This window comes from Abrus precatorius, unplaced genomic scaffold, assembly GCF_003935025.1.
Source record: "Abrus precatorius isolate BTA unplaced genomic scaffold, Abrus_2018 Scaffold11, whole genome shotgun sequence".
NCBI classification, from domain to species: domain Eukaryota; kingdom Viridiplantae; phylum Streptophyta; class Magnoliopsida; order Fabales; family Fabaceae; genus Abrus; species Abrus precatorius.
The window spans coordinates 16495322-16522560 of NW_020874303.1; the positions used below are offsets into that span (position 1 = coordinate 16495322).

The window sequence follows — 27239 nt, forward strand, 5'->3', positions numbered from 1 at the left end:
ACCTCAAGCAAATAAACTTATGTCTCTTTTTAGTGACAACCACTCAAAGCTATATTATAAGAAATAAATTTTTATAACAATTTTTAATATTTTTTATTCACAAAAATTGAATTTACAAACATTTTTTATATTTTTAATCATTTTTATTTATTTTTATCAAAAAATCATAAATGTTAAATTAAATTTAATAAAATTATATTTACTTTTAATAAAAGAATATTTTTGTCATTTATATATAATTTATATCTTATTCTATTTTTATTTGATTGATCCCAAACACATTATAGATAACGTAATACTATTCAAATTATTATTTTATGTGCATCAAATATAAAATATAATAATAATATATTTAACTCTTTTATCATATTTTATTTTTATTTAACTCTTTTATTCTATTTTTTTATCCTATGATCTTTCACCAGACAAACCATAAATAAAGTTTTGTTTAGTACATAATTTAGTTTAAACCCAATTAACTTATCAATTCCTTTGTTTAGGAATAAAATATAATCATTATTTAAACAGAATAAAAAACATGACATAAAATTTTATTTAAAAAAAGAGAGGAAATAAATGTGAATGTAATTTAGCGTGGGTAATAATTTTGTTGTGAACCGACGGTCCTAAACAAAAAGAAGAGGAGCCTACCCAGTGACCCACAGTTCTGGTGTTAGCAAAACGGCAACCGCTTCAGCTTCACACTTCCATTTTTGCTCTCATTTCTCGAAGCTATATCTCATGCTTTCATTTCTTGCCTCTTCGTACGGAAAGCTAGGGTGTCTCCTCTCCACTTCAACGCTCTTCCCTAACTCACTCGTTAGTCCTCTCAACCTGCTTCTACTTCTAGGGTTTTCAATTTTAGCTCTATTATTATTTCAATTCTAGGTTTCAAACGTTTCTTTTTTTGTTATGCCTTCTTTAATTTCATTCCAACCGTTGTTTTCCTTGTCTATTTCTGCGTTTGTGTTTCAATTTGAATGATGTTTGGGTATTCGTATGTCTTCAATTATTATTGTTGAAGATACGTGAATTAGGAGCCGTTAGTGTTGTGTTCAAAGCTTTTCCCTCTCTTTTTTTTCTTATTGTTCGTTTATGTCCTTGTTTGATTGGGATTAATTTTGAAAAAAAAAATAGTCGCATTTTTATTAGAAGTTCTTGAAAGAAAATTGATAAAAATAATTTGTTATTTCTTTAAGAAATAAAATCATACTCACTTAAGCTAATAATGAACAAAACACCGTACCGTTCGTGATTCTTTCTTTCTCTTGTGTTGCAAATTGCAATGGCATATCTCGTGCTCAATGGTGTTTACGCCTTTTTCAGAAAGTAGCATTCCAGCTTTTAATTTGGAACGAATTTGCTTGGTTCCACACTTTGATCATGATTCTGCTTCTATTTGTACTTAAATTGCAAACTTAGGTGTGTCTGTGCTGGTATTCGCCGTGCAATGTATGCTATACAGTTATTTTGTTTGACTTAGAAAGACACTATCTGAATAATGTATTATTGTTTAACAAGCCTAGATTTGACCGTAATGAGAAATCACTTTCTAATATTATAGTTTCCCATAAGTTATTCAACTGGTATTGATGGAAGAAATCTTATATAGTCACTACAACTTGATGACCAAACCATTACACACTTAGAGTTGTTTAAACCAACAAAAAAAAAAAAAAAACTTTAGTCTTTCACTCCTACCAGCTGGATTACGTAGATGCCGAGCATTAGGTAGTAGAGTTGGAAGTCTCCTCTATGATTTAGTTCTATACATCTTGGTGAGAGTAAGTGCTAATTAGATACAATTTTGCTGCAGTAATTTCACGTGATCAATGCGTGGAGGTGTTACCAAGTACACTCGAAGTAGCTGGTATAAATATGTTTCAGATGCCATTTGATCCTTCCAAGAGCAATATTGGATGTATTTCACATTTACCAATCTATGTTGGTTTCTTTGGAGGGGAGGTTGTTTCATAATTGTGAAATATTTTGAGTTAGCAGCATAAACCCCTGGCTTGTTCAAGAACTGGAAAGGATTACTGGATGCACTAACTTGCAATGTGCATCTGAACAAGCATCGGAGAAATTCAATTCAATAAACTCTTGTAATTTGATTCGCTGTATGAGTGGCCAATTGTTGGGTGCTGTGGAATCTTATGTGTTACAAAGTTGTTGTACCAGTTTTGTCATGAATGTAGATTTTTCATGATTTCCTAAGAATGCTTGTAGGATTTGGAAGATCATTGAGAATTTTTGGAAATGCTCGATTCTTTGTATTCATTGAATGCTGAAGAATGAAATCTCGAGCATCTTTGTTATTTCGTTGAAATTATTTGACATAAATTTGCAGAACATTGAATCGTATGCTCTCATTGATTGAACCCATTAGTTACAGAAGAGGTTCTTAACTAATTTTGAGACTTACAGATGGTAACATTGCTAAAAGGTTTTGGCAAATTTTGCTATTATATCATTCGGTGTGATCAGGGGTTTAAATAGGACCTATTTTGATTGTAGTTATCTTAAGGACATGAGCCCATTCTAGATTTCGAAGTACGCGTGAGTGATGCAACAAAATCCTTGGCGTTTAGATCCCTACGGCATGCTTGACGGTATTGAAATTAGTAACCTTTCCAGCTATGTCTTGAGCATTTTATAAAGTTTCAGAGGTTGAAGATTAGTTAACGATACCATATTCAGTTCGGATAGGTTAACAAAAAGCACTGGATAATATATGCCTCTGAAAAAATTGTGTCTCTTCACCCACTCGAACAATATTAAAATAATACTTCATTTGTAGATATTACTGGCTACAACTATTTCACATAATGTCATCACAACAACAAAAGAATGTATGGCCTAATTCGCTTAAAAATATGTATTGGATATCACCTCTTACTGTCATTCCTCCGATTTATACACTCATTTTTCAAGTCTACCAAGAACATTATAAAATTTGGCCAGAGAAGAAATATAGTCGTTTGGTTGTCCTATCTGAGTAGTATTGTTTTTATTTAATTCCCGGTTACATTCTGTAAACTGAAATTTTTGAGGTCGCTTAACTTAGGTAGATGCCTATTCCCCAAACAAATATCTGGGTATGAATGAACTTTCTGGAAGGAAGGATTTCCTAACCTAAGTCAGAGCAAGTAAATTAATGAATTTGATTTTATTGTCGGTTTCTCGTGGTTAAAATGATATATGTTTACAGAATGCAAAATTTTTCAGCCAGTTATTTCAACCCGTGAATCTTTTTGAGTATAGGATGGTTTTCTTTGCTTCTCAGCGTGTATAGTTTCTTTTGAGGTTTATTTTTTCAAGCTTTTACCTTCCTGATCCTCCATCATGTTTAGTCTTATTCTCTCTTACTAAATTATTTTCCGTTTAAAAATGGTCAATTGTTTTGACGGTTGATGCAAACTTTGACTTGGTTGAATTATTGAAGCTTTTGGTGGAACTAACTTCATTCGTGCTTTTAGGTTATAAAATCTTTATTCTGTCACTCATTTGTTAACTTTCTGTTGCTTCTATTTTTCGCAACCACCATGCCATATTCCTTGAGTGAAGAACATTAGGAGAATGAGGATAGATTTCAGGTTCCTGATTTGTTCTGTTGTTTCTAAATCAGAATACTCTGCATTAGTCAAAGTGAAACTTTAAGTCTTTGGGGATTGAGATGAGCGGAAATGGCAGAAAGCACTCTTCAAAGTGGGATTCAAGAGATCAACATGAATTTGCACCAGATAGTAAGGCCTGTTCGTTTGTGCTTTTTTTAAGAATTCCTTTTTAACAGTAAAAAAAAGATAAGTAAATTAGTTAAAAAGGCTAAAATCAAGAAATGAAATCAATCTTTGTTCACTTTTCATAGGTTAGATAGCGTAGGTTATGAAAAAAAGGCTGTAAAAACTAAAAAACAGCTATATCAGTCAAGCACTTTTCCTATCCAAACACACCCTAATTGCAGTTTGGGTGATCATCTACAGGTGTTGCTAGTAGCAATAGTTCAAAGTGGTCCTATTTGGAAAGAAATGATAAGTTAAAATCCAGAATGGGATTTTCATTCAAGGAACCTTTTCCTGAAGGCAGAGGATCAAATAAAGATGATATTACGAGTAAAGACTACAGAGCTTTGGATGCAACAAGTGCACAGGACACTGATAGAAGTTACAGCATGGAAATGTCACCAGGGCTTGAGGATTGGAAAAGTAAGAAGTACAGTCAATCCCCAAGAAATGGTTGCAGTCAGTCAGTCAGGTTTGTTTCTTCACTCACATCTGTACTGACCCTAATTTCTTAAAATTAACCAAAACTTAAATAAGTTTAACTGATGTGTTTTTTATGAGAAATATTCCATAAATAAACCTGAACATAGATATTATTATAGATTAATGCTCGTGAGAATGCTGTGACACCTCTGGTACTCAGTAAGTAGTACTGTTTAAACACATTTGAATCATATATTTTTATTGAGAATGCTATTTAGTATGAAATGAAATTTCATGAATTGGATACTGAACAATGAGCAATGCCATAAATAGGTGGGCCTGTACTTGTCTTGACAAAACGCAGGCATTTTTATTCTCTTTAAGAATTTGTTGTTGTTTCTTGAATGTTATTGTGTATGATTTAGTGTTATTCTTTTCTATTCACTTGATATTTTCATGCTTATATACATACAGTCACGAACATGCATGAATAGTTAAAATTAAAACATTATGTCATCTGATGTTTTTAGTTTTCAAGATGACCATGTGATTACGATCTGATGTTTGTGTGGTTTTATTCTTTGATAGACATGAAATATTCAATATCCATATATTAAAAATCTAAGATTATAAAGAAAAGGTTAGAAGCTGAATTTCGTAGGATAGGTCCTTCAGAAAAATTGCACAGAAAAAGCAATTTATGAATTTTACTTATTAAGATGACTCAATGTCATGTTCCATCCTTTTGTTTCAGATTGTGCTATGTCTAATGTCTCATGTCATGTCTGTGTTTGTCCTGCAGAGCGTGTTTCTTTATGGGTACCTGTTTTCTTTAATTTCCAGATTATTTAGTCTTAGATGGCTTTACATTTTATATCATTAGCATTAAGGCTATTAAGTTCAAACTGTCTCCCCTTCTTCAAAGAAATTTTACATCTTTGACATGGCCGTGTATGCATAATTTCCAGATGCAACTGCTTTTCATAATTGTCTGCCCTTTGTTGGAGCAGGAATGCTCGGAGCCGGAGCAGAAGTCGGAGCCCTTCACGTGGTTTTAGGTGGGATTCAGGAGTCAATGACAGATGTAGAATGAGGGCTGGAGGATTGGCACAACCATGTAGAGATTTTGCTGCTGGAAAATGCAGGAGAGGCAGCCAATGCCATTTCCTTCACCATGATGATCAAAATTATGATGATAACTGGGAAAGTAGACACAGGAAAGATGGCACTCCCAGATATTCTACTCTCCATGAGAGTGGGGACTACTCTCGTACAAGTGGAAGATCTAAGGAAACTTGTATCAATTATGCAAAAGGAAGGTGTAGAATGGGAGCATCATGCAAGTATGTGCATCATGACAATTCTGATCAGTTCAGTAAATTTTCTGTGGATGAAGCAACTAGGGAAAGGGAAATTGACAGAAGGCGTACAGAGAATACTTTAGAGCAGGGTGGTCGACACGGTCCAAACCACAATGGTGATATTCCTTGCAAATTTTTTGCATTTGGTAATTGTCGAAATGGCAAACGTTGCAGATTTTCTCATGATAGGCAAGCATCCAGGAGCCCTAATAGAATATTAAATGATGATAGGTCAAGAAGCAATCAAGGTGAAGATCAGGCTCTGGATAGGCCAAAATTGAGTGACAAAGTTAGTCCAAATGGAAGGCTAAGAGATGATAGATGGGGTTTAGATGGCAGTATGGCTGATAGAGATGAAGTTTGGGATGGTTCCAAACAGAATGATTTAGTTGTTGTCCCTGATTTAGTGAAACTGGTTAAGGATAACAAAACTGGGATTATGGGCACCCCAGAACCTGGATTCATGGCTTGGCCAATTATTGATGGATGGGACCATAGCTTAGATAAGAACAGAGTGCATGGTGGATCACCATTTTCAAGTGATAAGAAGGAAGAAGCTAACTGTTGGACAGCCAAAAATGATAGTGCCAACATTCACTCATCCCAGTCAGTAGCTGCAGACATTTGGCCTGGTAATGAAAAAATGTCTCCTGATTGGAATTATGGTGTGGGATCTTCCAGCCATACTAAAGAAGAGCACGGGAAGAGTAAGCAACAAGTTGCTCCAGGTAATCACATGTTTGATGTTCCTCTGACTAGACATCCTTGTCCATTGAAAATCCATTTAATTTGTTAGTTTAAACAAATTATTGGAAAGGATGGTGTTATTGCATTGATATACAAGACATAAACAAATCTGTCAATTGACTCGATTCACACCTAAACCTAAACTTTTCTACCATTCTGCCAGGACAAGGATTTAATCAGAATGTAAATACTTTGCATTCTTCAAGCTGCCATGCAGTTGGACAGAGTCAAGTAGCAGTCTCCATTGTTCCTCCAAGACTGGGAACTGTTGAAGTTATGCAGAACCAGGAAGTCTCTACTGAGAAAAAATACATGGTTGAGCCAAATATCATGGATGCGAACCTATCACAAGTTGGTTCACGAAATCCTCCAACTCAGAACATGGTAAGCAAAGAACAGCTTACTCACCTTACCAGCCTGTCAGCCTCCTTGGCACATATCCTTGGAACAGGTCGGCAGCTTCCACAACTTTATGTTACTTCTATTTCCCAAGATGCAAAGGATACTCCCTTCCTAAGCAAAACTGAAGGGTTTGGCAAGCCTGCTTCCATAACATTCATCAAGCCAGATCCTGCTGTTGAATTGCAGAAGCAGTGTGATCCAATGTGTGATAGTATGGAGCCAAATAAGGCTAATGTAAATGGGGTACCCACTACTCTTTCTCCAAGTAAAAAAGTTCCATCACTTTTACCTAAGGTAGGACAACATTTTGATGACTCTAAGACTGCCTTTTCAGAAGAACAACTTGTCAAAAGTGAACATTCAATTCAGTTGCAGAAAGTTGAAAACATTGAGGTTAATAAGGAGAACAATGAAGTGGTAGCAGAAGAAAAGCAAAGTTCTCGAATTGAAAATAAAATTACAGAAGAGAATGGTCCTTTGGAAAACATGGACCAAAACAGTGGACCTGATGATGAGGCCAAGAAAATAAAGGATGTAAAGGGTATTCGTGCATTTAAGTTTTCATTGGTTGAGTTTGTTAAGGAGCTTCTGAAACCAACGTGGAAAGAAGGTCAAATCACCAAAGAAGATTATAAAGCTATTGTGAAGAAAGTTACTGATAAAGTAACTGGTACAGTGCAGCGGGTACATATTCCTCAGACACAAGAGAAAATTGACCGCTATTTATCATTTTCGAAACCAAAGCTTAACAAACTTATACAGGTCAGTGGTGGTTCTCTTACAGATTTCCATCTGATGTATGAAGGATTCCAAATTTTGTACCTATGCAAATCTAATGTCTCTCTCTTTTTTTAAAACTATGCAAACTTGGTTCCCTTAATATTTATTTTTCTACTTAAATTCTTAAATTATTATTATCTAAATATGCAAGGAATTTATGATAGAATTGGGACATCAAATAATTTTAAAAGTTTAGAAGCAAGAAATTTAGTGAAAATTTGATAAAACTTACAACGTTTTATAAGATGTGAAATGAGGATTTGGAGACAGAAAAATCGAGATTGTTTTTCTTTTTTATGAAAATTGATTTAGTTAGCGAATATTGAGTAAAAGATAATTTAATTGATTCAATTTGTAAAATTTAAGTAGAAAATGAGAATTTAAGGATTTTAGGCTGAAGAAAATAAACAAAAGACAAAATTTCCTAAATTTTAAAATTAGAGCGGCTTAATTAGTTTTAAAAAAAATTGAAAGACTAAAATTGTACACAATACAAACTAAAGGGACTAAAACTATAATTGAAGTATTATTTTTATTTCCTAACTTAATTACTTTGTTTGTTTAGCAATTAATTCTCATTTCTATATCTGTTTCAAATTGAAGCTTGTTTTTATGTGATAATGTTTGCTTGTCATATGGTGGTAATCGGTTATAGTCGAGAAACAGTTTGCAGCTCACTAGGGAATGATTTCGTATGTCTAGTCCTCCCCAAACCCTACAGTGGTGAGCGAGGGTCATCCTTTTTCTTTTGGGCAGAACAGCTATTTTTTTCAATTAAAATTAATGTTTTACTTCAATAAAAAAGTTTACATTTAAGTTGTTGCTTACTAAGGTGAAATTTTAATTTTGATTAAAAAAGAAACAGCAGTAAAAGCACCTAATAACTGCTACGTTAAGTTTTCTCCGTTTCTTAAAGATCCATCACATTGTCACAAGTGATCTCTAAAAGATTATGACCTCCATTTGATTTCTTACGTCAAAATTGTTTTATTTAACTAGTTTTAAATTATGATCTATGTCAGCTTGTGAATCTGCACTTGCACTTGAGACTTGGTTATTTGTCACAATTACTTGTGAATCTTATGATAATTGATTATTTTTGGCTTTTGCAGCTTTCTTATAATCACTCTCCCTTTGGTTGCAGGCATATGTGGAAAAGGTTCAGAAGGCTTAGTGCAAGTATAGAAATTTGGCTATGTAATCTGTTGACTAAATTTTGCCAAGTTTGTTTTCTTTGCGTATTCTGTTTCTTCTATGCACAATAAGAAGTTAAAATGTCCCAATTAGTTCAGATGATAGTATAATCGAAGAACCTTTGCAGCTCATGTACATATAACTCGGAGCTGTCTTTTGTTTCTAGTGTCTAATTTAGACTTTAGTTTACAACCCCAAATATTAGGCAGCTATTTGGCAGGATCCATCTCTATTGCTGTTATTTTTATTTACTCGTTTGATGCATATGTAAAGGAAAAGAAGCCTTTTTCTTCTCAAAACAGTAACAAAGAGACGGTTTGTTGTGTTGCCTAAATCTTCCCATGGTAAAGCAACTCATCTTTGCATTGTCCATCGATCGAATGCTGTGTTACGCTTAATATGAAGGGATTACTTGTTTTAACACTTCAGCTTAGGTTCTGTATAGTTATTTTTTATAGATAATTAAAGTGTTTAGTTTAGCTTTTTTTTTTTAAATAATTTTTTTATTAAATTTTTTGAGAATTTTTGAAAAAAAAAACAGATTATTTCTCTTTAAATAAGTTTATTTAAATTTACTATTACTATTTTTTTATAGAATTAATCTTAAAAGAAAAGATTTATGTGGGGAGGAGATTAATTAAACTATTAAGGTTTTCATATATTATACATATAATTTAAAGTTCAAGTAATGTTTTAAAAAATAAATAAAAATAAATTTCCAACCAATTCATGAAAATGAAAGTAAATTGAGTGAACTTTCATGCAAAAGCTGAACATTCCCGAAGAAGAAACATAATATGTAGTTCATATGTTTACTCATAAACTGCTGAAAGTAAAAATAATGGGAGAAAAAATTATAATATAAATAAATAAATAATTGTAATTTAGTAATTTTTTTAGAACAAAAACATATAATGATTAATTGTTAATTTAAAATTAAAAAATATATATCCTCTCTTTTCTTTTTCATCACAAACTTTCTCCCAAACAATCCTTTAATATCCTATTATATTGTTTCAAATTAACCATAATATTATGTTCTCTCACACTACAAAATAAAAAATATCTATTCTTTATGTTTTCACCTATTGACAGAATATAAAGAAAAATAGAGTATAGAAACAGCCTTCTTCCTTTATTTAAATTTTTGTCCTAAATATAATAAAACAGCAAACGGTCTTAGAAATTAATTATTATAAGAATTTAATTTCTGTAGTAATTAATATTAAAATTATATATACATATATATTCTACTTAGTTGACAATATAATATTTTTACACTGTGCACTAAAATTAAATTCTTATTATAAAATAGGTTAATCAAACAAATATTTATTTTCAAAAACAAAACCTTTTTTTCAAGAAGAGTAAAAAAAAAAGTTCTAAAGTGTTTAATATTCGAATCCACCTTTAATATTAAAAGAGTTTGATTTTAGTACTCTCAGTATAAAATTAAAATTCATTATAAATATGAGTTTTATATTATTTATTAATATAAAATTTATAATAAATAAGGATAAAAATTTGTTAATAATTAATGCATTTATAAATGTTTTTATTTCTTATATTGTGGATGAAAAAATTGATAATTATTTTTTATAAATAAAATTAAAAGTAATAATTTGAATAATTTTATATAATTTTGTTTGTATTTTTATTAAAATCGAAATAATAGAGAAAATATATTTTAATCTCTATATATAGGAACAAAAATAATATTTAAAATTATATAAATTATAGATAAATTAAACATATAAGTCACTTTATAAAATTGTGACAAAATGTAATTATGCCTAGACTATAGGAAGAAACTATGATTAAAGAAAATCAATTTAATTTTATATAAGAATGTTTGAAAAAAAGTTATATATCTTTTATAAAAATAAAATAAAAAAGTATCACTATAAAAAAATTTATTTATATATTATTTTTATTAACTTAGAAAGAGCATATAACTGTGTATCAAAAGAATTATTATGAAAGATTTTAAAAGATAAAAAAAAATTTATAATATTTTTTTTATAAGCAAAACATATATTATTAGAGAGTTTAAGAAAAATTCAAAATCCATATATATAGAAAAACCAACACTTACATAGAAAAACAAAAAGACAGAAACATACTCATGTTAAACTAAAGCAGATGTAATTTCGTGGGTTCAGATACTAATCAATTAACAAAATAGCTTTTCTCTTACTAACAAATGATAGTCACTACTAAGACCTTAGAATAATAGAATATAGAACTTCTCTCTCATCCAAAACACCATTAAAAAATACTATTCTATTTCTATGTGATCATAAAAACTATATTGTATTTACCCAGACAATTAATAAATATATTTCTTCTCTTTTGCTATAATCAACACCAACTCAAGCAAGCAAGTGAGTCGATAAATTGAAGATAAAATCAGCAAGAATCTAAGTCAACGCGCAGTAAAGTACTGGATTCAAGATGAAACTGAGCACGTTAAAAACAAATGACTTGGAAATTCCTCCATACTATGGCAGAAGCAATAAGTTATATCATCAATTTGAACACAACGATCAACCAGCACTAGCAGATCTTTACAAGGAAGTACATTCAAAAGCAATTGTCAAGAAAATACTAGACACTTAAGTGAGACATTTTCTCTTTATAGCCTTTACAAGACGTCTGTTATACACTGATCTATACTATTAGGACCACCAAAATATTCAAATAATCATGAATACGCAGATTGCACTGAATAGCAACCTGAAAAATCTGTCATTCATACCCTTTTGTCTTCTTGTAACACCTTAATAGAAACTCCATCAACAAATTCCAACAAAAGATTAAAATTTGAGATCTTATGTTGAAAGAGTCATCTGCGCCAACTAACATCCTAAACCCACCTTGTGTCATCATGAAAATCATTCTCCAATATACAAAATTTAACATTCATTGTTACCGCAAACAATCACAGAAATGTCTCACACAATCGCACCTTATCTATCTATTTATCTCTCTAAAAAATGTGTGCAAATCTGCACCCACACTCCTATCCAACTTTTCATCCAGCCATAAATTTTCTTGATGAATAACCTCCAACAAATCACGCCACCACAAAAAACATTTGTTGTATATTGATAGATGTTAAATAGAAGAAGCTAATTTGTCATACCTAGCTTCAATACCTGCACCTATAATGAAATAGAATAATTAACACCTCGCTATAATCATTTACCAATAAGCGCTCAGTTAAAATACTGCATATTCTTAATGCTCAAGCCACCATTCTTCTACAGTCTACAAACCATTTCCAATTTCACCTAGGAGATTTTAGATCCATCCTTATACAAAACATATACAAAAAGATAGATATATATGTGAAAACTGCTATATCTAAGGATTTTTCAGTTGATATATATTTGATTTTACTTTAAGTCCTTACCTATTTAATCTAATATTTAAATATATTTATAAGTGACATACAAAAAACTATCCTTAGTATAAAGGAAAACTTTAAAATCTAAAAAAATTTCTTGAAGAGAAATAAGATGTAGTATATACATATTGTTAATTTAAGAAAAAATAAACAGAAAATAATGCATTTAGAAGTTAAATTTTGAAATAATATTATACTACAAGTTTTTATGTATAGATATTTGGAATTGATTCTACATAATAATAAAGAAATTAATGAAAATGTTACTTATAAAATACAAGTTGTATAGTTAAAGTAGAGAAAAATATTAAGAGTTATTTATGATTGTAAGGTATATATTAAAGAAAATTTTAATCATATTACATGACTAAATATCTTAAATTGTAATAAATGTTAACAACACAAGAAAAAAATTAAAAAATGACAAAAATAAAAATATTAAGATAGATGAGTAATCGCACAAAAAAAGATAATATAAAAAATAATATTGAGAATATTAAAGTATTACTATAGTAAGAAAAATGATTAAAAACTACTTAAAGTGATTAAAAAAGACTTATATACATATAAGTGAAAAAAATAAGTGAAAAAGAGAGTAGATATGACGAGTTTTAGTTGGTAAAAATAGATAGATAGAAATTCAAAAAAAATTTAAAAAATCTTTTAATTAATAGTACTTTCGAAAGTTTAGTTTTTATCAAATTTAATAATATTGTAGGGTTCATGTAAGATGGAATAAAGTTTGATTGTTATATTAAAATTAAAAGTTAATTTTTTTTATTAAAAATTGTATATATGAAAAGTATACATAATTCCATGACGATAAATAAATATATGAAAAGTATACATATATTTCTTTTTTTTTTATTCCATCTTCTTTTCTATTAAAGTAAATATTACGAAAAAAAAATTGTTTCCCAAACAATTTGAAGCTTTATTAAAAATTAATAATAAAAAAATTTTATTAAAAAAATATTTATGATTTTTTTATAACTTTAATATAATAACCATATTTTTTTTATAAAAAATTTTTTACTTTTAAATTTTTAAACTCAACTCTTAAAGCTGTGAGAGTTGAGGTTAACAAAATCCTTATAAAAAATATAAATTGATTGATTTGCTTTGACAATAAAATCAAAATCATACATTTCAGTTGTTTGTCTAATTCACACGCACAGGCCACCAGTATTTATAAATTTCAGTGAACGCTATTCGATTGTTTCAAGTACAGTGAACGTGAATTTATTTGTAGCTATTAATTTTTGTTCTTTACGTTGACGCCAAGCCATAGCATGCGAAGGTTTTCATTTTGTTGCCAAATTAACGAAAACCATATGTCCCATTTGTTTACCAAACGGTTTAATTATGTTTTATGTTATGGCTTCGACAATGTACACTTCAACAATAAAACGATGCGTTAATTAAAAGTATATATAGACATCTTTTCATCACTATATTATCATATGGTCGTCATTTTTTCAAATAGTGTCCAAGTACTCCATAGTTATACTCTGTTAATTTCTTACAATGTACTAGTCTTTAATATTTTAAAAATTTACATATTTAATTTTTACCGTTAAATATACTCGTTAAGTTATAAGTTGGATAATAAAAAAATAATTTATCATTGTCATATTATTTATTTTTTAACATTTTATTATTTAAAAGTTAATTTTGCAAAACATTCCTTTAATATATTTTTTTCTTTCTTCTTCTCCTCTGTTTGTACACACAACCCCATATATAACTCCAAGAAATCATAGTTCTCTTCTCTCTCCTCTCGTGACAGCAAAATTTAATTGCTTTAAGTTATTTTTGTTGAAAAAATTTAGAAACTTCTCTTAGTTAAGAATTATAGATTGGAAAGTGTGTAACGAAGAATCGTTAAGTATTTCTGTCTTTGTCTTTTATTTCATCTATTTGTATGATTAATTGCGTCCTTTCTTCAAATGTTAGAAATCGAATTAGCATGGCATATTTGTTTGTGCTTTTGTTTATAATCATTCAATAGAGATAATACCAAAACAAAGCATTTGCAATAAATTATGCAAGACAAAACTACATAAAATGTTTGTTTGATATGAAAGAGAAGCAAAGTGATTTTTATGATAGTCGATTAGCAAACTCATAAACAATGATTGCTAGTTAATTAGTAGATAATCCATGGCAGCTGCCAACCAATCAGGGACTCCATTGTCTTCAGGATAAGTATAAGCGACCATATCAATCTCACGAGAAAAGAGTGTACAATCACTGCGTTTTTGGCTCTATATTCATCATATCAACCATTAATTGCGTTCTCTCTCTGTGATATAAATTAAATAATTTTCTCAAAGAATATTTATACGTTAATTTTAAAATTCATATTTATTTAATCAACTTTAGTTATAATTAATTAAAAAATTATAAATCACATGTGATCTAGGAAAAAAAATTACAAATCATCATTAAAAAAAATGTTAACAACATCTATTTTTAGACACGTTATTTTCATTACTATTTATTTGAGATGTCACCACTAAAACATAATTTTGTATACCTTTATTTTGAAATAAGTGCTATTTTAATCATTTTTTAAATGTTATCCATCATTTAGAGTTGTGCTACTCATAGATTTAGTTCGCCTAAAATAAAATAAAAGGGTAAAAATTTACTCATTATTAATTTAAATTGAAGTATTTCATAAGTATAAGTAATTTCAAATTAATATAAGATAGACCTTATTTTTTTTATTTTATATATCTCTTCGTTCTAAAAAAGTTAAATCCACATATCATTTCCTTAAAATGCACTTATTTTAAAACAAATAAAATAGTTACACACTTTATAGAGAATATATACGTCACGAAAATGAAAATAAATCTTGATTATATAATCAACTATTGTCATAATTTCTTACAATCTAAGTGGATAAGAGAAGTTTTATTCGTATGACTTTATTGCATGCATATATATCGTTTATTATTGATTGTGATAGGAAAAATGGACATGACAGCATGTATCAAGAAAACAAAAAATGAAATATTGACAAAGAGAGGGACAAATCACCATCAATAATGACTTGTTAATTAATCAATCAATAAGATGTTCCGTACGCTTCTCTTTTTCCTCCTTACCATCCATGAGAAATTGCATTCCAACTAAACCAGAATAGGGAATCTGAATCCAAAGCCTCAAAATATATCCGAAACCCATAGAAAAATGGTTAGAATACAACTCCAAAGAAGAGCTTTCCAAAGGCCATTCTTATACCCAACAAGGATGGAAGCACTTTTCCCTTCCTTTTTCCAAAAATGGAAGTGTGAAATTCCTCACTCTAAGCAAGTCACTATAGTCCGGACTCTGAGGAGGCCATTTTGAAGAGGAGGAGTTGAATTCCATGACACCCTTTAACTCTCTTTAGTATGGTGGTGGGAAAGTGAATGCATGGGGTGGTGTCAGATCTGACCCAATCCTCCTCGTAAAGATGTTCTTCCATATATACATAACTATTCTTAAAAGTGAGTATCCTTGTGTAAGGCCATTACCCCACCCTTTTTATGCTCTTACATTAAATTCCTCTCTTCTTTCTCACTCGTTCTCTTGTGGAATTGAACTAAGTTCCCTTCCTTTTAATTCATTTTATATCGATATATATGCATACCATATTTCGAGAATAAATCCCTTTTATTACTTCATTCCATATATTTCCCTAGTTATATTTAGTAAGCAAAAATTCAACGGCAACTATACATATATAGCTAGCTAGCTGGCCAAACATAAAGAAAACACAGCTTTAGAGTGCTTATCTTATATATCTTTATATGTAATTACATATCAACAACTTTCAGTTTCACTACCACATTTCCATGAACTTGGTTTCAGCATTGATCTTTCTCCTATAACTCTATCTAATGGTCTACATGACTAAATGTCTTATTGTGGATGAATGGAATCAATCAAATTGTTTTAACGTTTGTGGTAGGTCCACCTTGATTATTACTTTTCAGGTTTCAATACAAACTTTCGAAAAGTTTGTGTAAGACTGCAAATGCAAATTAAATTGGCATTACTCTCCCTCCTATAAAGAAAGAGAAAAGAAGATCCCTCGATCATCATATGACCCCTTTAGTCTGAGACATACTCGTATTTTTTAATAGTGATATAATATCATATTCTAAATTTATTCTTACTATACACATTTATTCTCTTTGTGACATGTGTTGTGTTCTTATTGATTTAATGTACTGTTGTCAGATTACACAAAAATTTCTTCTGTTTCACTCGTCAACATGATTATTGATGAATGGTTTTATATGCAATAAATTTCAACTCAAGATACAAACAGTGCACGTACGTTCACATGGATGATACAATAAATGTAATCGATGGCGCAATAATTTCCAATCAACCAAAACATTTGGGAAAAAATTAATTAAATTTAGTTTACAAGTTACAGGAGTAAAAAAGGAGAAGCTATAGGACACTACCAAACTACGGTGAAAAAATCGTAGTTCAAAAGAAAGACCCATTGAGTTTCTATCGTTCTCTCATACCAAATCACACAGAACATAAATGTCTTGTCCTGATAGTATGGAGTTCGTACTTTATGTATAGCTAGGGTTTATACGCATGGCTTTTTTACGTAACTAGTACAATGTGAAATCAAAATTATGTATTTAGTTTAAATTTTAAATTATTTATGTAATTAGTAAGTTGTATTTATCAAGACTTGTATTTTTTTAAATTAAAATATATAAAAGTTGTATGTGTCCCGACTTTTATATTTTAATTTAAAATAAACATTTATATATTAAAATTTACAAAAAAATTAAAAATTACAAAAAGTTGTATTTTTATTTTAAATTTATTCATTTTTAGCATAATATTCCTCTTTATCTTTAGTAAAATCATTAATAATATTTTTAATATTAGGAGTCACGTTAAGATTTAATAATATATCAAAAAGTTTCGTAATGTCATTTGTAAATAAAAATAAAATTACATTAATAATACTGACAGTAGAAAAATTTTAATACTTGTCAATACATTAAAATTAAATTCTATTTTATTTAAAATAAATATATACGTTTTATTACAATTATTGCAATCCTATACTCATTTCTTGTTGAAAAGTCAGTAAACTCTACACACTTAAATTATTTATATACTTATCATTGTTATATTCTAAAAAAATTCTTTAGAAAAAATATCGAAGAAAGAAATTTGAGCATTTAATGTTATAATCTTTTATTATATATATAATTAACTTATAGTTAATAAATATTAAAATAATATTATTTTTATTTTTAAGTGGCATTGCAAAATATTCTAATATATCATTAGATCTTAATGTCATTTCTAATATTAAAGATATTATTGATAATTTTAATGAAGAAAAATGTACCAAATATAAGTGAAATTAAACTAAAATATATAAATACAATTTTTTGTATTTTGTTATTAATTTTAATATATAAATATGTTTATTTTGAATTAAAATATAAAATTTGTATATGAATTTTATATATTGAATTTTAAAATATATAAGTTCGTATATGTCATAAATAATTTACATATTTTAATTTAAAATACTAATTGCATATGTTATATATGAATTATTAATTTATTTTCAAAATATAAATAAATTATTCTTAAAAAATAATTTATTATGTAAAATAATTTAAAATTTTGATTTCACCCGTAAAAAAGTCCCCATCTTACATTGTTTTTGCCAAGTGCTAATTCCTTTAACTCTGCATTCTTCCACCGACTCTGACTTCCTTATCATACCAATAAAGAAAATTCTTCATTCAAGAAAAATTAACCTAACTAACTACTGCGCACACCCACCATATAATAATAATCGGAAAACGTTAACATTATTTTTTAGAATTAATTTTAATTAATTAAATAATGAAATTTAACTAAATAAAAGCTTTACATATTAAAAAGACATAACTTTAATAATGATTTATAATAAAAAATAATATTTTTAGATATATTAACAAAATTGATAATGATAACAACAATAAAATAATAGTAATAATAATAATAACAATCTTTTTAAATAAGAAATCAAAATTTATATTTTAATTGAAAATTTTGTTGAACATACAAAAAAAAATATATGGTCGTGTGCATTTATAACGTTTTTTAAATAATAAAATAAAATCTCATCATTTGATTCTTTAATGACACGAATTAACATTTTTTAAGGGGTGCTAATTAGTGTTATCTGGTTATGAAATTAATAAATAATATATAGTTTTTTTATTAATAATTATCTTGAGATTCATTAAAATCACAAAGTATGTACATTTTAATGTTTTCAAATAAAATATTTTCATTTCTTCATACTAGTAGTACCGAGTTAACATTTTTATTATTATTATTATTATTATTATTATTATTATTATTATTATTATTATTATTATTAACAATAATAATATTTTATATGTTTTGTTATCTATTGGTTTACATTTTATACAAGAATTAAGAAATAAATCTAATGCTCTTTCTTTTATTAAAATTATCATGTATTTTTTTGTTATATCTTTTTACTTCTCTTATTAATTAATTGATTTTTTATTTATGTTTATTGTAGATTTTTTTTTGCTTTTAAAATAGATAAATAGAAATAATTTTTAACATTGACAGATAAAAAAGAACAAAGGAATAATAGATTTGCTATCTACTTCAGACACTTGTATAGAAAAAAATTATTTTGATTGATTTGTTAACTTTAAAAGTTTAAGATTATATTAGCTATATTTAATCAATTATAGCTAACTTAAAATAAAATAATAATTAATTAATAAAATAAATAAAGGGGTATAATAAAAAAATAAATGGAAATTTTATTAAAATTAAAACACTAAACCTGTTTTTTGATTTATGTGTAAAATCTAAAGTGATATATAAAAAAATTGAAAAAATTTGTTTATAGATAATTATTAAGAAATTAAAAGTAAGTTTTAAAAATAATCTTTGATTTATTAATTTTTGAACGCCTATGTTTTAGGGTAATGAATAATAATAATAATAATTGATGATGATGATGATGATGATTAACCTTTGTCAATGATCCTGATTACTATAAGCTGTGACTGAGTGGCTGGCAGAGAAAAGCAAAAGGCAGAGCCAAACCTGCGAAAGATTTATTTTTGTACCCAACGCAAAGTGACATGGACGAAGGAAACCCTAGCCATCACAAAATGATTGCTTTGTGCATGCGCAAGGATACAACAACATAGAATTATAATATAGATACAATCAAAGTCATGCGCAGATGTGTGCGTGTGTTGTACTTGAGAACTCTGAAAAATCATTTAAAAAGAAGAAGAAATCATCACACACAGCACTGTTTCCCCACCCTCTTATCATCATATTTCATCATCCTCAGCCAATATCATCAATTTTGTTGCTTCTCAGTTCTCATTCTGTATATCCTCTAACTATTAATTCATTTCATATGACTTGCTAGTACACTTGTACCTATATATATAAAACATGACTCCCTTTTCACTTTCCTTATTCCATTTTCAAGTTTGTTCTCTTTCTCTCCCCATTTCCTTCACTTGTTCAGAAGTTGGTGACTTATATATGTGAGGAATAATTGAGAATTGAATTCATGAACATGTAAAGTGTAATGTAATTTCCTGCTCTAGAAACAGAAAACTTGTCTGCTAGAAAACCTTGAATTGTTTGCAGACGCCATCATCTCTAACCTTAATTGGCATTGGATCTAGCTATATATTTTTCAAAGCAGATTATGTCTTCAATTAATTCATGTCTTGAGCTTCTAAAATTTCTATGACCAATCAAGGTCACGTTATTAATATCTGCAGACCCTACCAGACTTTGAATAATTATTTGTTAACTTGATATTGAATTTGTTGGGCAGAAAGGGTTTTTTTTTATTATTATTATTAAACTAAATGACATCAATATTCAAGGTGCATCAATGCTAGAGATTAAATTGGGTTGTGTATGGTTTTTCAATTTTTCCTTACTCTTTTCAATTTTTCCTTTCGTTGGATAACGTTCTTTGATAGGCAAACCTTTCCACTTTTAGAAAATATAACATCAGCTTCCTTTTCCAAAGATTAGTTGGCTTCAAGAACACGATACGACCTTAATTATATGGTGGTAAGCTAATTTCTCATTAACTTCAATGATCATCAATGATATTGATATTTTAATCGTCTTATATGTTGAAGTTTTCCTTGAATTAATGACCAATAGCATTAATCCAAGATTACATACGACACATGCAGGTGATGTCAAAATTAATTACTATAGCTTTGGAATTGTCTTTTTATACATCAATAGATTACCTTAATTGTTCAGCCACAGAGAAAGGGTTTGAATCAGTGTTCTGTACATCAATGATGGTACATTTATTCCACATAGTTTTCTGAGAGTAACTGAGAACGAAATAACAAGAGATAGATCATTAATTAGTAAAACATATGTAATTGATCCCTTAGCAATTATAGGGAGCCAAAAGGCTATGCACCAAATTAAAATTTTGGTTATAAGTTCTCCAACCCATTACTTACAGACTAGTATGATACGGTCACCCCCTCCTCACTCTGAAAAAATTAAAATGTGAAGACCCTTTTCTTTGAAACTAATCTTTATTATTTCTCTCTTTCTAACCAATAATTTGTGTAATTTCTTTTAGGTTTGATATAGTTATAGAAGGGTTGGGGTAATACGTCTACCCTTACAAATAACATTTTCTTTTGCTAACAAAAAATAAATAAATTTTGTAATTAAGGATTCACTCTGGAAGGCACCTGAATTCTATTTGAAAGACCTGCTAACGATGAATATATATATATATCACGTTCTTAAAAAATTATTAATTTTTATGATAATTGTTTTTAAAAAATTACATTTTTAATAATTTTAAATTGATTAACAATGTAAAAAAATTATACTATCAATATATTAAAATTAAAGTAGTGCTTTTATTACGAATAACTATTTTAGTAAAGCTTTAGACTTTGCATATAGTTTTCACATCTTATTTAATTTGGTTCACCATAATATATATCTTCCACAAAATTAAACTAGCGTCATTGCATTTTGATGACAAAATAGGTTATCTCATTATTTTTTTCAGTTAATTAAATATAATTTTATAAATTCTTTTTCATTTAAAATATTTCATCAACTTGAACTCATCTTTTGTTTTCTTTTCCTTTAGGGGCTTGTTAAATTGTTCTCTAAAGACAGTATTGATTAATTAAGCAAATAATAAATTTTTATTTTAAATCATGCTAGAAGTAGATTGAAAATTGTGTTATATTAATAATATTTTTAATTTCATAACCAATGTCTTTAAAAACTTTTTAGTATTTGTCTTTCTTTTCTTATTCCTTAATTATACTGTTTCCATATATGACACGGTTTTGAACCAATTGTACACCATTAAATTCCTAAAATTTAAAGAGTGTTATACATGAAACCCATTATAATTATTATATGCTTTTAAAAGAAATGAGCGATGCATATTTCATGATTTTGGTTATTAATTTTTCCAAATAAATTTTTTACTATGCTATTAATCTTGGTTTTGAAGAAGATTGATGTCTTAATGGGTTTTAAGGGAGTTGATTTTGTCTGCATCGTCGCTATTACTGATGGAAATCTGAAATATCCCACGGAAGAGTTACATGATATATATGTGTAAGTGAATAGTTATCAAAACTCTTTTGATGAATGACTATTCCAGTTTTCTTTTGGTGATCGAATAGTAAGTATAACCTCTGTGTTGATGCATCGGCATCACATTTTCCATTCTCTATGAACAGAAAAAAATAAAAACAAGCCAACAACATATCATTTATATATTACTGCTATGTTGAAGATAGTTTCAGTTCACATAATTATAAAGTAGACTGTGATCCCAGGTAAACTTTATTTGCAACGTACGTTTTTTTACCTAACGGTGAATTTGTTTCACTTTTATTTTATTGGAAGAAAAGTTTTCACAGGTACGCGCTTTTAATAAAGATTATTGTCGTTAAATGCTTAAATATTTATCTTTAGTTTTAAAATTAACAAAACTTATAAATTAATAAAAATCGTTTAACTTATTTTACCCTTAAGGTTGATTTGAATAGATTTTGATAAAATATATAATATTCAAATTTGGCTCTTGAAATATTTATTTGTTTTAATTTAAAAGTTGATTAGATAAAATAAATATTTAAATTTAAATAAGAAATATATAAGTGTTTACTATATATATTTTTCACTTGAGAAAAATAAAATCTATCTATTAAAGCTTTTGCTGGCTATTTATTGATAGGAATTAACCATTTAATGTGGTCTTAAATATTTGAGACTTTGAAGACGCCATCAAAGTGTTGATGAATCCCGAAAATGAGTGAGGGAGGGTGGAATATACTAAAGGGCAAGAGACATAAAAAATGGTAATAAAGGAGTAGCAGCCCTAAGATTTCAGTGCCCCAAAAATCAAATTGGAGAGAGAAAGGAAGCTACCTACTCTTCCGTAGGTGCAATTCTTTTCACCGCTAGCTTACTACTACGAGTCATACCATCGCTCATACCAGTTTACCCTAATCTAAACTTGATACGATAATTTGGTCGTGTCAATTTTCTGGAAAGGTCTTGTCATGTCTCAACTAATAATTGGCTGTTTGACTTAATATTTTCGTAAAATATATCATTACACATTAAATTTTTATAATTTTTTTATTTTTCTTTTCTCTAATTTTTTTATAGCTTTAGTTTTTATATTAATACAATCTAAATGATTTGATAATTCTTATGTTATTTTTGTGTTGAGTTGGGAATTTTATATTAAATTTCAGCAAAACTTAGTTTTAAGAAACAAATATTCAAACATGAATCACTTTACTTCACAACTAATTTTGGCCAAAATTAATTATACAAAATTCAATATAGTTCAAAATTAAATTTCCACCAAGCCCAAACTCAATCATAAAATGTGACTTAATCACAACCTGAAAATCAAATTGAATTCATAGAACCTAAATCCGTGCAAATTAACTGTGGGCTGGAGTATGTATATTCGGATGGAATGGGCAACACCGCTGCATTTAGAATAATTTTGAGAGTTAGAAGAGAAATACAATATTTTTTTAAATTCAAATAATTATATAATATTTGTAAAATTAAATAATTAATACATTAAAATTACACTAATCTATCATTTTAAATTTTATTTTAAAAATTAAAAAATATTTTTTTCCTATAGTCTTCTCTAAAATCTAACTATGAAATGCATAATTAAATTCCGTAATCTTTGATACAAGGATATACATGGTTGATATTTTGTAGAACCGCATTGAATCCCCTTTAATTTGCTTTACCACCTTTTCTTTTTATTCGTTCATGTACATGCTTTTTGCAGTCACTCCCCTTTCAGTAAAAACCCGTTTCAAATACTTGCCCTGGCCTCACTCTTTCTCTCTTCGGGCCCCCTCTAGGGTCTATAGCCACCTTTACAATCAAACATGTTGAGAGAACCATAAAAACTTGAAGATAATTAACCTTCTATCTACTCCTTCAATTCCTCTTCGCCACACCAATTCAACCACACAGCTGTCATCCTCTTACTATAGGAGATATATGTACTCTGATTATTTATTTATAAGTGTTGTTTCATTTCAAGTGATCAGAACCAAAAACCTGTTTATTGATTCTCGATGCTCTCTTTAATTTCCCTTTCTTTTTTAGACTTTTAGCCAATTAATCTCTAAAAGATCATCAAATTAAACTACAAAACACCACAGCTTGGTCGATCTAAAGCAACCCCATAAATTATTTTCACATTTGCTTGGTCATGGACACCAATCAAAACACTAGTGCATTCACAAATGTGAACAGCACTTGGAATCTCGAAAAGAAGGAAACAAATGAACAACAACATGACCATGTTATTCTTCAAATCCAAGACCACCAAATCCCTATGGGTTCTGGGATGTGGCCTAACAACTACCACCACAACCTCCTTCAAATTCATCAAACACCAACCTCATCATCATCCATCATAGCACCACCCCCATCCTCACCATCAGGGTTCCTCCGTGACATACTAGGTGTTCACAACATAGAAGAAGATGAAGAACCAGAAGAAGAGTTAGGAACCAACTACCACCACAACCTCCTTCAAATTCATCAAACACCAACCTCATCATCATCCATCATAGCACCACCCTCCTCCTCACCATCAGGGTTCCTCAGTGACATACTAGGTGTTCACAACATAGAAGAAGATGAAGAACCAGAAGAAGAGTTAGGAGCCATGAAGGAGATGATGTACAAGATCGCTGCTATGCAACCAGTGGACATCGACCCTGCCACCATCCGAAAACCAAAGAGGAGAAACGTTCGCATCAGTGACGACCCTCAAAGTGTTGCTGCACGGCACAGAAGAGAGAGAATCAGTGAGAAAATCCGCATCCTCCAAAGACTTGTCCCTGGAGGAACCAAAATGGACACAGCTTCAATGCTTGATGAAGCCATTCGCTATGTTAAGTTCTTGAAGAGACAAATCAGGTTGCTCCAATCCATTCCTCAAACTCAACACCCTTCACAACCACCGCAATGCATTGGTGGCGTTGCTAGTACTCATGCTAGCACCTTGTTGTTAGCCCCTTCTTGTGATTGGCCTTTTGCACCAAATGTGTTACTCAGTTCCACCGCCGTCACTGCCGCCTCTTCTTCCTCCATGGACATACCGGCCGGACTCGGTTTCGATGCCGGCGGGCATGGCCACAGTCATGCTTGTGATGGCTCCTCCAGCTTCAATCATCACGAGGTAATCAGTGAATAATAATTAGTGGTAATTGATTAATTAGGTTATAATTATAATATTGCTTATGTATGTATGTGTATGAACATGGAATTAATTCAGGAGTGGTTAGTATTAGTGTATGTGTATGTTGATGATCTGTTTGAGTTAGGGGAAAATTAAGGGAAAGAACGAAGAGGGAGGTAGAGTAATATTTGAAGGGAGGGTCATGTATGAAGGGGAAAGGTTTGTTAGGATATTGTTGACTAAAGGTTCTGTAGAATAATCATAACGGTTGGCTTGGTTACGTATAGTCACATATATATAATATATAGAATAGAATAATGTGTATGCCAGTTTGAGTGTTGGCCGGAAAGTTTGTTTGGCCGACTCTCTTCCGGGAATAAATTCAACTGTGACGTTAGAAGCAATTGAATAATGAACAATATCGATTTGTGGTCATATATCTTCTCTCTCTCTTTAGATTTCTTCTATTTCATTCTGTGCCCTCTCTTTTCTCTTTCTCTTTCTGTGTGTGCATAATTACACATATACATGCTTATTGGCATGTGTGCCCTTGGACACACGCACTAAGAGTGATTGCTACTTCAACAAGACAATATATAATGTGAGAAAACTCATTTCGTGACAGATTATTAGTAAGTTTAAAAGTTTTAGTTGAAGAGGATGTAGTGAAGAACTGGAATTATTTTGGATTTACATAAAGGAAACAATAACCCCCATACACATAGCTAGATATGTATAAGCGATTGTTTCCTTGTGCCTAGATTGATTTTTACATGTTCTTACTAACCATTGCTTCAAGGCTAAAGCATTTATTTTCTTTCTCTAAGTCATATTAAGTATTAAACAATACAGTCTTAAGTGTTTTTACATATTTAAATATTAAATTCAATTTTTATTTATTAGTTATATTCATAAATAATGTATTCATACACTTACTAGCAAATTTCAGTTTATATTAGTCCCCTCCCTTTTTGGTGGGAAAATCAAAACACGAACAAATATGGGTTATATATGGATTCAAATTAAACTTAACGGTTTTCATTTTCATAGATAAAGAAACCTTGTTCTTCTCTCAATGTTTTGTTTTTTTTTTTCACCTCAACGAGTCAGCTTTATCCGCTTTTACTGCATGTCTTCTTTCTTCGTGAATAAGAATAGAGGGACATCTAAATGCTGATATGTGCGATGGGGGGGAATACTTGTATTGCATGCACATGATCATGCCTAAATTTGCATGTGCTTCCTACTTAGTTATGAGATCACATTGACATTATAGCCAATTGTATGAATATATTTTAATGTGTAGTTTGATTAATGATTTATGTGGCATGTCATACATAACATATATTTTCGTCCATTATCTCAAAAAGGGACTGAGGGAGGTAGATTGATCATCCAACTATATATAGATTTATTAAAGTTAATCCATTCAATAAAATTATGTAACATTTTATATAATATGCTTTTTTTTCATCTTTCTTTATCACACGACTTATTTTATTTTTCTTGTTTATAGGAAAAATGTATAAAATTAATATATGAATAAAATTCTCAATTTATTATATTTCCATATATATTAATATTATATCCTCTTAATTCTTTCCTCATTTAATAAAGAAAAATTCTAAAAAATATTGTTAAATGATTTTAAATTATTCATATTCATACACTTCACTATGTCTCTCTTGATCACACACACATATTAACGATGAATATTACCATCAAATGTATTTGCATAGGCACTAGAAGAGAGTTTGTTTATATACATGGAAAAAAAATACAAAAGCATAGGCTGTTTTGTTATCTTCATTTGCTTGAGATTATAAACCACTGAAAAAGTTAACAGGGCCCATTATCAGATGATAATTAATAAAAAAAATGACCAAAATTTTCTAATGCAGTTTTTATTGTTAGTAACTTATTAAAACCCATTAAATTATGAGTTAAACTCATTAAATAAAAAATAAAATATGCATCATTTCATGAATTTTAATAAATTTAATTTGTTAATAATAATAATAATAATAATAAGACTCCATCCATTTAAATGAATAAAAAAATTATTAAGGTATATTTAATGAAATTTAATATTTCTTCATTTCAATTCTAACTCATTCAAATAATAAACATAATGGTTCTTAAATGTTATATGATTTATTTTTTCAAAAAATAAAGTAAATAAATGATAAGATGATTGATAAATTCTGAGTAAACAAATTAAAATAATTTAATTGATTTAATTATTAAAAAGTTTGAATAAAAAAACCAAAAGGTTTACATAGAAAAAATTTGATGAAAGTAACTAATTTGCTTAATTTGACAAAAAAAAAACTTAATTA

The 27239-nt window shown here is 29.0% G+C and overlaps 2 protein-coding genes across 9 annotated transcripts; both read left to right on the forward strand.

The window, feature by feature from the left end:
* The first annotated feature begins 600 nt into the window (after nucleotides 1-600).
* On the forward strand, nucleotides 601-9108 carry LOC113854550 (zinc finger CCCH domain-containing protein 38-like). 8 transcript variants are annotated; one of them, XM_027485589.1, is made up of 7 exons: nucleotides 630-819; nucleotides 2518-2612; nucleotides 3629-3746; nucleotides 3984-4254; nucleotides 5216-6294; nucleotides 6477-7477; nucleotides 8640-9107. In XM_027485589.1, exons 3-7 carry the CDS (start codon nucleotides 3677-3679, stop codon nucleotides 8667-8669), a joined length of 2451 nt encoding a protein of 816 aa, XP_027341390.1. In that variant the 5' UTR covers nucleotides 630-819; nucleotides 2518-2612; nucleotides 3629-3676; the 3' UTR covers nucleotides 8670-9107. The 8 variants fall into 8 exon arrangements, with proteins under 8 accessions (XP_027341389.1, XP_027341390.1, XP_027341391.1 ...); XM_027485588.1 differs by lacking the exon at nucleotides 2518-2612 and having other exon boundaries at nucleotides 601-819; nucleotides 8640-9108; XM_027485590.1 differs by lacking the exon at nucleotides 2518-2612 and having other exon boundaries at nucleotides 6477-7399; nucleotides 8640-9057.
* Nucleotides 9109-23922: 14814 nt separating this feature from the next.
* Nucleotides 23923-24915, forward strand: LOC113856609 (transcription factor HEC3-like). Its single transcript, XM_027488508.1, has 2 exons — nucleotides 23923-24088; nucleotides 24233-24915. The coding sequence occupies exons 1-2, from the start codon at nucleotides 23923-23925 to the stop codon at nucleotides 24913-24915; spliced, it is 849 nt and encodes a 282-aa protein (XP_027344309.1).
* Nucleotides 24916-27239: the final 2324 nt, after the last annotated feature.